Genomic DNA, 13,465 nt, shown 5'->3' with positions numbered 1-13,465 from the left:
CTTGGCACATAAGTTTGCGTGACCAAAATCAAAAAGTTGTTTTCCCATGTGTGACTCACGTAGAACAGAAGGTGAGTCTCCTGACCAAAGATATACTCAGAATTGCTGCTGCCTCTTTCTTTGGCAGGGATCCCCAAAGGCACATCTTTTAGGAGCTGTAGCCATCTTGAGATGAACTTTCCCCTCCTCATTGCCCCTTTTCCCTAACAAAAAAGAGCTAATCTTTCAAGCAATGAGAATCCTCAGATGGAAGCTTCTAGAAGCTGCAGACATAATCATTTTTATGGTAATATAGTGCCCAAATCTCAGGCCCCTAAAGACACCTCTCAATATCCACCTGGCTGAGGAAATAGGATTGTGAGGTGGTTAGGTCTGCGTCTCCCTGACTCTACTGCTTTGAAGATATGCTTGACTTCCTGTTGACCTTGCCTGTCCCCTGTCCTCTGCGTGCATGTTACATCCCCATCTGGAAGGCCCTCCAAGTCTCCTTTTCTGTACTCTTCCTCAAAAAGCAGGTCAAGGTTGTCCTCCAGTGCAATACCTTTTCCAGGCTCCCTGGATGGCATCAGTGCCTCCTCCCCCAGCACTGAGTAGGAATCTTTCTGACAATAGCTTTGGGCCATGAGGTCATTTCTCCACGGAGTTATGTACTACTCATGTTTCTACCCCTCATGTATGTCTAGCACATGGGAGATTGCACGCCTTACAAGATCGTCTTTGAATAGGTGTAACAATGAGCAATGTGTATGTGTGAGAGAGAGGTGACAAAATATTTACACTGAAAGTTCAAAGGGGCTCATAAATAAAGAAAAGCACAGAAAGGAGAAAGGGCAGGGATGGAAGGTGGAGGCAGGAAGAAGATGGGAGAAAGAAGACCCACCCATCAAAGCTCCAACTAGGACCACAGGAAGCCTCTGAGCTGGCAGCCTGAGATTCCCGCCCTCCCCTGTCCTGATGGGGTGGAGCAGGTCCAGGTGATAAATGCAGACCACAGCAGAGCAGGCCTGTGGATGTGTTTGCTTTGGGTCTTCCTATTGCCATGCAAATCTTTTGAATTAGGTGTCAATTTTTTAAATCTGGTAATATCAGATCAAAATCTAAATTTTGAGTGCCTCCTTGGCAACAAAGAGCTGGAACATATACAGTGGTTCCCCTTTAGGCTGGCCATGCAGCCCCAATTAACCGTCATGCCACCCTTCTTTCCTTTAAGAGGTCGGCAACCTACAGCCCGTGGACCAAATCCCACTTACAACCTTCAAGCTAAGAATAGGTTTTGCATTTTAAAAAGAAGGATATGTAACAGAGATTTCATGTGGCCCTCAAAGCCTAAATATTTCTTATTTGGCCCTTTATAGAAAAAGTTTACAGCTGCCTAATTTAGGTCTTGCCATGGTGGGAATTTGGGTTTTGGATTCCTGTTGTATCATCCATTGCAAAGCTTAGTGAGGAAGGAATTGCTACCATTTACATAGCCTTTCTGCCTCATGCTGGAAAATAACATCGTTCCAACTCCACAACACTGAGTTTATTTTCATGTGAAAGTGCTCAAATGCATTATCGTTTACTTTAATACACTTGACCTCAGGAATCCACGAAGCAGAGATCACAGTTTTTAACACACTCTTCCTGACTCCCCTTAGCAACCCTTCACCCCTCAAAGAGGAGAAGTCAAGAGAGTAAGTGGAGACACTGTCAAGAGTTAACCAGATCAGCTCCTAATGGAACAGAAGTGCGTTGACTTGCCAGGTTTCCTTGATACCAGTCAGCACGTCACGTCCACAGCTGACCTCACCCAAGACCAAGTTCTCCATTAACAGCTGTACCCTGAAGGTCACGTGTCATTTAGTGCCTGTGACCAAGTTTGGGGTGGCTGATCCCTTCATCATTGTCATTATGAATCTGTCCATAGAATGTGGAAGTTCAATTACGTGGGAGCTCCCTGAAAAACTACTGGATTTTCATAGACGTATCAGAGAATGGAAGGTCAGGATCATGGAAGGGTCACCACATGGAGTCGTTGGAGCTCCACTGGACCCGGCACTGAGTTAATGGTCCTTGCATCATCTTTCATCACATCCAGAGTAACAGCTTTGATCTAGAAGAAGAGTTTCCTGTGTGCTGAGCTGGAGGCTGAGGGAGGAGGATATCATGGGGGATAGGGAATAAAAGGCATCAACATATAACAATAGACATGTGAATAGTGGTGCACAAGAGGGCCCGGTGTGGCATCAATTGTGTTCTTCAAGGACAGAGTCAAATGCACAGGGTCTGCCTGCCGAGAAGAACCAGGTGTGACCTACCCGTGAGCCTCCAGCAATCTGCTCTCGTACTTGTTTTTCTCCAGCTTCCATTTAGAGACTTTGAAAATTAAACCTACATAAATCACTGGTCTCCTTGCAGTTCCTCATTCATGTCCAGTATACTCAAGCCAGCTATCTTGGAATGTTCTGGAATTGTTCTGAAATGGTTTGGAATGTTCTTCCCCTTCCTCGCAAACGCTTTGAAATCTGCTTAGATATCATCATCTCCATGAGTCCCACCCTGACCCTCTGTTTAAAGTTTAACCCACTGCCTGCTCTGGCATGCTTGGTCATCTCCCTCCCTTAACACTCTGCTTTTCAAAAATAGCTTCTATCACCATCAACGCACCATATAATTTACTGAGTTATTTATTTTATGATCTATTCTTGGTCCCTCCCACAGGCAGGAATAGTTGTCTGTCTTGCTTGCTGCCGTATCCCAGACACTTAGTGTTTGACACATAATAGATGGTAAATAAATAGTTTAATGAATAAGCTATTTATTTGACAAAATAGCTATTAAATAAATTCAGCTTTCCCCATCTAGGTGTCAACTGTTCTTGGTTTGGTTCTGATTTTTACTGAACACCGTCTTGGTCTCCTTTTCCAGCAAAGAACATTCCTCTCACCCATGCTGCGTCTACCGGGCATGAACATGTGGTTGTGGAACCATGCACTTGCCCCTCAGTCTATTTTTTACCTGTTTTTGTACCCCAGTTCTTGCCTAGTTTAGCACCTGGAACGCAGCAGGCCCTCAGTAAGGAATACTGAGGAATAAGGAAACCAGAGATAGAAATTTGGGAGTGATCCCCACTGGGGTGGTTCAGCCTGGCTCTATAAGGGATTAAGTCCAAGACTCTGGGTGAAGCCAGGAGATTGATCTATGGAGGAGAGAATATTCTCTGAGCAAAGGGGAATGCCGAGACTCGAGTCTTGGTGTTCACTGATCGGAAGCGAGAGAGAGGACCATCCGTTGAGAGCAACAAAGGAGCTGTCAGGGAAACAGGCAGCAGGAGAGGAGCCAGCCCAGGAGGAAGGGATGTAGAGCCAGCCCTGGGTGACCGGGACGAGAAACAAGAGCAGAGCTGTGGGTTTGGCAATTAGGAAGGGTCTGACATCACTGTAGTTTGAGCCAAACAGCATTAGTCAAATTTGCCTTGTCTAGGGGGCTGGCCCCATGGCCAAGTGGTTAAGTTTACATTCTCTGCTTCGGCGGCCCAGGGTTCAGATCCTGGGTGAAGACATGGCACCACTCATCAGGCCATGCTAAGGCGGCGTCCCACATGGCAACCAGAGGCACTCACGACTAGAATATACAACTATGTACTAGGGGACTTTGAGGAGAAGAAAAAAGAAAAAGATTGACAACAGATGTTAGCGCAGGTGCCAATCTTTAAAAAAAAAAGTTGCCTTGCCTAGAAAAAAACATTAGGAACTGTAACTATAGTCTTCACTTATTACTATTTTACATATCGAACAATTTTGGCTTTGCTGGAATTGCAGAGATTATTTATCTTAGAAAATCACATTCATTGTTAATTCTTACCTTTAACCCTCTCTAAATATTCTGATTAAAAAAGGAAAAGAAGAAACTATGCTTTCAATATGTAGTACAGCTTCCATTCAAGAGCACGTAAATAAATTCTTAAATGTCAACACAATTTTCAAATTTAGTTAAATAAATGGGTACCTAATGGTTGATCTTCAACACTTTCAGCATTGGGAATTCAATCTGCCTTGGATTGTAGTTTTACGGAAATTATCTTTTTGGACTGAGATGAGGACTGATGAAAAAGTTACAGCTCAGGAGCTATAAGGAAAGCACTAAAATTCTGAAAGCAGACTAATACTTTTTATATCGTTTTTTTAAAGTTTTTCTTACAATGTTTTGGAAACCTAGAGTAGAAAATCCAGTACCCAAAGAAACAAAAAGTCCCCCTAATTATGCTGGGCACAGCTCTGATGTGTGTATACAGGTTATATTCTTTCGGTGGCTGTCTTGAATATTGTTTCTATCATTTTATTTTATTTTATTTTATTTTATTTTATTTTCCTTTTTCTCCCCAAAGCCCCCCAGTACACAGTTGTATATTCTTCGTTGTGGGTCATCCTAGTTGTGGCATGCAGGACGCTGCCTCAGCGTGGCTTGATGAGCAGTGCCATGTCCGTGCCCAGGATTCGAACCGATGAAACAGTGGGCCGCCTGCAGCGGAGCGTGCAAATTTAACCACTCGGCCACGGGGCAAGCCCCTCTATCATTTTATTTTTAAGAGAGGAGAGGTCGGAATGCATTTGCTTCTGAGGACAGGCAGACCGATAAATGAATCACTGACAAACCATTGAAGTAGTAATAGGCTAAGCAGAAAAGGTGTTGTGTTCTTAAAGGTCAGGTCTGTCCTGGAGACAGGGACTGCCCCCCACCCCTGCGAATTTCACCGGGGGCCTTCATAAAATATTAGACCAGAATAGAAGAAGAAATTGTCCCCAATTCATGACTGCATTTTTTACTTTGTTTTCTGATAGAATAAAGAGCATTTTTGTAAACACTATCCTAATATCTTGGTTTTAATTATGAATACATCTCCATATGAATATGAAGACTGCGACTATTTTTGGCCTGCCATACTTCTGAGAAGGCCACATCAAAGGCCACAGCCCAGACATGCCCAAAGGATGCAGCATGAGGTGGTGCCCTAACATTACCTCCAATTCCTACTAAACAGACTCCTTCTTCAATTTGACTTAACACAACTAAATTAAAATAATCATCAGCATAACTGTCAGACCTCAAAATCGTGTTTTCAAGGACTTTTTTTGTTCCTTTTTTTTTGCAGAGAAAGATTCACCCTGAGCTAACATCTGTTGCCAGTCTTCCTCTTTTTTTTTTCCCTCCCCAAAGCCCCAGTACCTGGTTGTGTATCCTCGTTGTAAGTCTGTAAGTCATTCTAGTTCTTCTATGTGAGCCGCCACCACAGCATGGCAACTGACAGATGAGTGGTGTGGTTCCAGGACCAGAAAATGAACTCGGGCCACCAAAGCAGTGAGTGCCAAACTTTAACCACTAGGCCATCAGGGCTGGCTCTCAGGAAGAATCTTCATGGGTGAACTGCACGCTTCTCACTGACCACAGAATTTTCAGTGGGGAGACAAATCTGTTCCACGTGTTTTTATTGGATCTGATATCAAAAGATTCCTGCACAAAGGGCTTGATTAAAAATCAGGTGCAGAGCTCTAGCAAGTTATCACAATGAGCCAGCCTCTCCCTCAGTTACTGATCAATGCTACCGCAGACTTGGAGTACCAATAAATCCAAGAGGCTGCAGCACCCCAGAAAACCAACAGTCCCCATGACCTGCTGGGGAGAGAGAGGTGCAGCTTATAGTCTGTTGGCGAAAGAGAGAAGGACTGGTGCAAAGACTGCTATACAAACATATGCCCAACACTGATATGGCAGGTCCCTAAGCCGAAGTGGGGGCTCACAGGCACAGGCAGGGAACTCTGCTGGAGGGAAAAGATGGGCTCCAATCTGCCCAAGGGCTGGTGTGTTTAGGTTCCACTGAGATGTTGGATGTGGCTGGGGCCTGAGACGCATTGGGCGGTGGGGGGTTGCAGAACAGAAGCATGGAGAAGAAGGCAGGACACAAACAGTGGGAAGTTAGCGTGAAGGGTGAGAAGCTGGAAGGGTGCTCTGAGTCCATGTGTGCTTTAAAAGGAGCAAAATGAAGACCAGAATTAATGTTTAAGAACTAAATAGAAACTGGCGCCAGGCATAGATGCTGGGCTGGAGTGGGCTGTCAGGGTGAGAGGCTTTGAGAGCCTGGTAGTGGGGACAGTGGCAGAGAAGGCAGAGGACAGGAGACATTGAGAATAAATTTCAGGGTTGGCACCAGCAAGACTGTGAATGAGGGGCGTGGAGAAGGAAGCAGTCTACAGTCCTGACTCCTCCTGTCTCTCCCCAGTTCTTCTAAACATTTTCAGCTGCCTAGCAGATACTGCAATGTCCCCATTTCCCTTCAAATATCTAAAATATAATGACTCGTCTTTTCTGAAAAATCAGCTTCCTTTCTTGGCATTCTTAGGTTACCATTCTCTCCCAGTCCTACCAGCCTCGACCTCTGGCATCGCTTCCCTCATTTCTTCCTGATGTATGGGAGCAGCCGTCTGGTCCTATTTCACTCCTCAAGTAGTACCCAGCATCCATTGCTGCCTTCCCATAGTCTCTGCTTAACCCAAATCCACCCAGCAACATTCTGTGCCGCACCATGTCGGTGGTCTCATCAAGGCCCACGACCCAGCACGCTGGCATCTCTCCATGTCATCATCTTCTCTCCACGTTATCTTCATCTGCTTCACACCCCCGCCTGTGGTCAGTGCTTTCATGTGCAGAGCACACTTTTCCAGAAGCCACTGCAATTTCCCCAGGCTTTGTTGTGTTCCTCAAGCCCACGACACTCTCCTTCACCCCCAATTCTGGTTTCCTAGTTTTGCCTCTCATTATTTGCGACCAGCACATCTACCCAAAGCTTCCCCATTGTTTCCTCCTCCTCCCATCCCGGAGGCGTTTGCTCATATGGGACCCACTCACTCCATCACCTCCCCCTGCTTCTATCCTCTGTGTCTCTGCTTAAACATTGCTCCTTCAAATGTACCTTCTCTTCTTACTATTTGAATTCCTTCCTTTACCGCATATGCACAAAACGCCCAATGATAATAATAATATTTCTTATTATTGCATATATTTACTAAGTACATTATTTTCATGACAACTCTGTGAGGTAAATTTTATTGCCCCTTTATATAAAGAAGGAGACTGAGGCATGGAGAAATTAAGTAACCTGCAAAAAAACACACAGCTTCTAAGGGCTAGAGCTGGAATCCAAACTTGGGCAGAAAGATTGAAACGCCCATCAATTTAGCTACATCGTGATATTTACTCAAACCTTCTTCCCCAAAAAGAGGAAAACATGTGTCCCTTGGCCTTGCCTCTCCCCTCACCTGACCTCTATCTATGCCCTTACTTTCACTTCCAAACTCATCAAATTGGGTCATATTCTTCTGCTTTCCTTTCTTTCTTTATCACCCTTCTGCAAATTGGCATCTGCTCATTCACAGAAATGTCCCATTTGCAGCTCAGCAGTAACTGCAAAATTGTCAACCCAACCACATGTTGTCACCCACAGGGGTCTCTCCCTCTGACCCCTGGGTTACCATTTGCTCCAACTTCTCAGAAGATATTTGAGCATATGCTACGTTGTATCGTTGTCTTCATCTCAGTGCATGCGTTCCACTGTTCTGGTTAGATTATGAACTCTCGGTGGACAAAGAGGCTTTCTCTCAGTCCTATGCGAAGTACTTAGTACGTAGCACATGTGTAATACCCATTAATTGACTGTACCTGGAATGGAATTGGCATCTGTACAACGCTTGGAAATAGGTTGGTGTGAGCTGCACGCGTTGTGGTACTCTTCAACTTTGTTTCTGCCGTCTGTGGCTACAGCCCCTCATTAATGAGAGTTTTTAATTGGAAAGTGTGGAGAGCTAAAGAGATCAAAGAGACTCAAAGGCAGAAGAAGCCTTAGTTTTTTCCCCCAATATGTCTGAGCAACCTAAGTGACCCCAACGTCATGTCACTAAAAGACACTTCCAAGGGAAAGAGAAGGGTCTTCAACAGCCCCCATGGTGTTTTATAAATGAATGTTGTTTTAAAACTTCCTATTTTACCTGTTAACTTGCTCAAACTCAAGGTTTATTAATCAAATTGTCAAAGACATGTTGAGAAAGAATACAAGGACAAGTCCTCAAGATTCATTTCTCCTGGGGGCTAGTAAGCGCGGGGTCAATTTTGTACACAATGACTCTGCCACATTGACCTGCCCACTAAAGCTGAAAACATGCTTCTCTGTGCTGCTGTGGCCTGTCTTCCTGACCTGTGCATTGTTGTATAGGTTTCCTTCCACTCTGGAACCGTTTCTAACCAGCCTGTGGGTTTTGATCTCTACAGCTCCTGATGGCCCACCTCAAGAAGTTCACCTGGAGCCCATATCATCTCAGAGCATCAGGGTCACCTGGAAGGTAAACCAAGTAAACACTTGTATTCTTGGCACTTTTCCCATGGGGGTGAGTGCTTCACTCACGTTAAGTGTTATGATGCCAAGACACTAACGTTTTATAAAACTTTTGTTTTGCGAAATTACATTAAAGGCCCTTTTTTAAAATCCAACATTTGTAGCTACATCTTGGATAATTTGACAGCACCTTCTGTATCCACAGAGAGGGCTGTTGTTGTGTCTTGTTTTTATTCTTTGAATCCTGATTGGTCCTCAGTGCTGTCTCGACACAAGTAGTGACACGGATGTGCTTGACTGCACTCGCTAATTTCATTCCAGCAGAAACATTTTCCACTTGCTTTTCCTAAATGGCACATCATGATATGGCAGATAGTCCACTGAACTGGCAGAAAGGAGAGAAGTCCTTGCCGTGCCACTAGCTCGCTGTGTCCTCGAGCACACCCCTTCATTTCCTCCCAGTGAGGTGGGCCGTTGAACCAGCTGCTGTCTGAGGCAGTGGTACCTCAAGTGTGGCCCTCGGATGCAGACTGGCTGCTGGCCAGCCAAGGGCTTGTCGCCAGTTGCTGGGAGAGAACGTCTGAGCCTCAATGCAAAACACCTCACCACACAGCACACTGTTTTGTCTGGCAACATGTTTTTCACAGCAAAATGTTCTCAGTGAAGGAAGCGGTGTTGATTTATGTTCTGGAGCGTTAGGCACCTCTGCCCTAGTGATTTTGAAGTCACCTGTCTGGTGGGTGAAGCTGCCTTGGGAATCAGTCATCCTCCCAACGTGCTCTTGGAACTAACTACCTTAGGCCGAATTCCATTTTATCTAGAGTCCTCTTGTTGGGTGAAAACTTCTGTAAACTTGCACTTGCTCTTCCAGTTCTAGATTTCTCTCCTCACATGGGTTTTCTTCTTACCTCTTTCCTCATCTTCTTTCTGCATTCTCACTCGGAGAAGAAAGCAGGGCTTCAAGTCTCACACCCCTTGTCACCTAAAAACCTAATCCGTTGCGCCTGTTGTTGGGTTTTTCCTTCTAGTATCAGCTCTAACATAAAGCGGCCAGTGTCTGTAACAAAAACGGATTTTCATTGTTGGGGTGGATACCACCCTTGGTGTTCGCACATGTTAATGCAGCAAGCCCGTTTGCATCAGCTTTGTACACTTGCGATTCCAGCGGCAGTATGCCATGACTGTGTAGCCGCTCAGACAGCACAGGCTGAGCAGTGTGGGGAGGGGTGTCCTTCCTCTTTGTGAGCTCATCCGCCAGCTGTGAGCATCACACACTGTGTAATGAAAGGCACACAGCATGCCATAACTCCGTCCGAAGCCGGCCACTCTACAAAAGGAACGCTGACTCACTCTGTCTCGAATTAAAGACTCTCAAGTTCCACCCACTGGCCTTCCGCTTTCTCTTACCTTTTGCCACTGAAAAAGACCAGCCATTACCGTGGCCCCTAAAGCTTTTTGGGTCCTGCGTGAAACAGGTGTCCATCTACGGAGCTCTTATAACTAAGAATGGAAACTTAACGAGGCTTTAAAAAGGCTTTCCATCCTTTTTCTCTCTGTTAAAAACAGCAGCAAAAGTCAGTAAATTGCAGTTAAATTTCTTCTTAACGTCAAAAGGAGGAACGTGTTGTAGGCAATTAAAAGGATACCTGGCTCCCATTAGATCATGAGCTGATTGTAATAGTCTGTTCACGGAACGGTGATTTATCTCAGAGTAGCAGGCCGTTGTTGCCTGGCCTGTCAGCGCATGGACGGATATGGCGGTGATTTAACTGATTGAATGAGGTAAGGGCTGCCCATTCATTGGCTTGTCGATTCACGTTGGCCTGATTATGTAATGAAAGTGCAGCACTGATTCAACCAACTTGTATGCTCCTGTCCGTAATTTACACGATAGGTAAATTACAGTATGCTGCATACAATATGCCTTTGTTTTGTGGTGTAAAAGTTCCATATTTACATTTTATATAAGGTGACTGACAGCAAAGGAGAAGAAAGAAGGAAGTAAAGAAAGAGGGAGAAATCCCATGAGCCCAAAGAGAGAGCCCCACATTGGTCAGCCAGGATGGAAATATATCGGGAGCTGTAGGAGTGAGACAGAAATTCATTCAGGGTCACAGGACAACTGATCGGAAGGAAAAGTTGCACTCAATGGAGAGATATGAGACAGAAAGGAGGATTGCTCCAGGGTTTGGGTGGGAAAACAGCCATTTTAGAGGCTAAGCCTCTTAAACGTCAGACGCGCCTTGGCAGCCTTTCTCTAACATTCAGGACAGATGTTAAAGTTGTTTAATTATCATTGTACAAGCAATGCTTCCGTAAATACACCTTCTCTTGAAGAAAATAAACAACTTTCCCTTTTTATTTCTTTCTTTCACCAAAGGAAGGTTTCAATATTTTTAATTTTCAAGTCTGGCAAAGTTGCCCATGGCCCACTGAATACAGACCAAAAGCCAAAGGACACTCTACGCCATTCAACATCAGGCTGTAACACCCCATGTCAGGTTTGTCACCCCATCTTTCCCTAGCTATAAGGGACCATGCAGGTGCCCACAGCTGTCGTCTTCTCCCCTTCTCCATGTCACTGCTCACACTGTTTGTAACATCCCGCCTCTGCCTGTCTAGTCCCGCTTACCCAACACTCTGGTCCTACATGATTCTCTGTGAAGATGTATGAATCTCCGCAGTGGAATCAATTGTCTCATTCTCATGTTACTCATTACTCGTGGTGGTAGCTCAGCGAGGCTCCCGTCACATGGTTTCTACAGTTCGTTTGGTTGCATCTCCTCTGCTGTTCTGTGAGCTCCTTAGAGGTGGGGAGTGTCTCCTTCATCTTTGATCCCAGTGGCTGGCAGGTTTGCATGAATGAGTGAGTGAATGGATGGATGGATGAATGTGTGCCTATGTAAGTTGGGAATGACAAGTGTTCTCCATATCACACTAGCCTCTGAAGCATTACGTCTTTCAGAAACGCCATGGAGAAGGCATCCCAGCTGTTAGAATCTCCAAACACCAGGCTACTGAATACAGCGAGGGTGTAATTCATGCTACAGTGAAATACCCCGGAGCATGTAATGGTGGACACCCAAAGATGTGACCCATGCTCGGGGTATCAGACAGACCAATCACTTTACACCTGGGTTTCTACTACAATTTATTGGCAAGTAAATGGCAGTCATGGTCCAGTAAATTTGTGATATGTTTTAGAGGAGATAGACATCTGCACTTCACTTCAATTGTAAGCCCACAGGAAGATGTCCAAGAACTCGCGCCACATTTAATTGTCTATATTATGCAAGATGAGGGCCCTGAAGGGCGCTTAAGTATTTTTACATATTTTGAGTTAAATAAAAATGCTAAGCAGTGCCTAAATAGGAACTCAAGAGAAAACATAGCTGGTTCTAAATACAATAAAAATAAAGTAAAGGATAATAAAGATTCATTTTCTAACTTGCTCCACACCTTTTGGAAAACAAAAGGATTTGCGTAAGCTGATACGATTTACTACATGCTTTTGCTGGGGTTATTCAAATTCAGAAAAACTATTTAAAACTACTGCTTATTGATAATATATTTAAGTACCTGAAAATTGTAAGACTAAAAGAGAATTTTTTGGTTTTTCAGAAAATTCCGATTTTAGTCTATCTCCTGGTGTAAAAATACTGACAGAACAAGCCTCTTTTGACAATGCCTGTCACCTTCTTTCCTGGTCAGTCTCAGAATCAACTGATCTCATTTCATACAAATGAAGGACAGTTTGACTGACTGCTATTTGCGTGTGCTCATAAAATAAACCCTTCAGTATTTGGAATACTTAATTATTATAGATATCTCAAAACATTTATCCAGAGAATGCAATTAAAGTCAGAGATTTTGAGGACAAAATCATGTAAATGTTTTGATTTGTTTTGATTTGAATGAGAAATCTTTTTAGAGCCATGGGCTATCCCGAAAATATGAAATTTTCAATTACTTAAATATTGCAGCGCTGAAAACAATTGTCAAACTGACGACTCAGGATAAAAATCCTGAGAAGGATTTTACCACTTTCTTACCCCTCAGTATCACACCCTCTGGCCAAGATTTTATTTAGAATGAGAAGCTTTGCAGAAGAGATGCACGATTTCCATAAAATATGAAAATTGAAGATTTAGGCATTGAATTAAATTTCAGTAATCTGAGGAATACTTTTAACTAGAACATCACATCTCCATAAGCCCCAATAATTACAGCTAATTGAGGCATCCTTACAATCAATTATATGTTTCAGAGATGAGCTCATACAATGGGAAAATGGCTTAGTCTGCCATTTAAAAACAAAACTGCTCTATTGCCAGCGACCTTCATCGTAAGGGTTTAATAAACTTCAGGCTCCACTTGACTCCTGCATTTAAACACCTACACCTCCAAGAAATGGCACAGCACATTGGAAAAAGAGTGCCTTCTAGTATGGTGTTTCCTGGCTGGGGTTCCCGGGAAAGTTATCTTTCTGTGCGTTTGCTCTCTGCGGGCACTGTGCTCAAGTCTTTAGATTGTGCATTATTTCTAGATCTGTGCACTGGGTGCACTCAATTTTGTACGGAGGGGATCCTGAAGTCAGAAGGACTTGCTCAAGATCTAAGGACTCATGGCTGTCAGATCAAGGACCTCCACCCGGGCTGTCTGACTGTGTCTCATGGGCTTCTTAGCCATCGATAAACTAATTCCTATGAAGGGCCGAGATTGTGGCTCGTGCATAGTAAGTTTTGACAAATAGTTATTTTCCTCTCCTGCCAACCTCATATTATAAATTTTACCCAATCCCATTAAAGTTAGAGAAAATAGGCAAGAGGTACATTCTACCTGCTACCATTTTCTTTCCAAATTGTAAACTTATCCTTAGCGTAATTTGAGAAGTAAATTGACACCCTTTGTTCCTAATCAGTTGAAATTCAAAAGGGTTGCCTTGAAATTAATTTTATTTAATTTTTTCTCATTTTAATCCTTTGGCTATGAAAAATTGCAAAAGTTTAGATTTCTTTGATGAGCTAATCAATTGGTTCTAGAGTTGGATTTACAGCAGCTTTATTAAAAATCCAGATGACCAAGATGTCTTACAAATAT

General features: G+C 43.8%; 1 protein-coding gene across 7 annotated transcripts in view; it reads left to right on the top strand.

The window, feature by feature from the left end:
• Positions 1 to 13,465, top strand: part of DSCAM (DS cell adhesion molecule) — a 690,516-nt gene that overhangs the window by 561,625 nt on the left and 115,426 nt on the right. For all 7 annotated transcript variants that reach the window (XR_011433076.1, XR_011433077.1, XM_023630201.2 and 4 more), the window contains one exon: positions 8,302 to 8,372. Coding sequence is in view for 5 of the 7 variants with exons in the window: in XM_023630201.2 (XP_023485969.2) it covers positions 8,302 to 8,372 (71 nt within the window). In the remaining 2 variants the exon portion in view is untranslated. The remainder of the gene's footprint in view (positions 1 to 8,301; positions 8,373 to 13,465) is intronic.

This window comes from Equus caballus, chromosome 26 (genome assembly GCF_041296265.1).
Source record: "Equus caballus isolate H_3958 breed thoroughbred chromosome 26, TB-T2T, whole genome shotgun sequence".
NCBI lineage: Eukaryota > Metazoa > Chordata > Mammalia > Perissodactyla > Equidae > Equus > Equus caballus.
The sequence above is the reverse complement of the archived record's forward strand: the minus strand, read 5'-3'. Positions and strand labels throughout refer to the sequence as shown.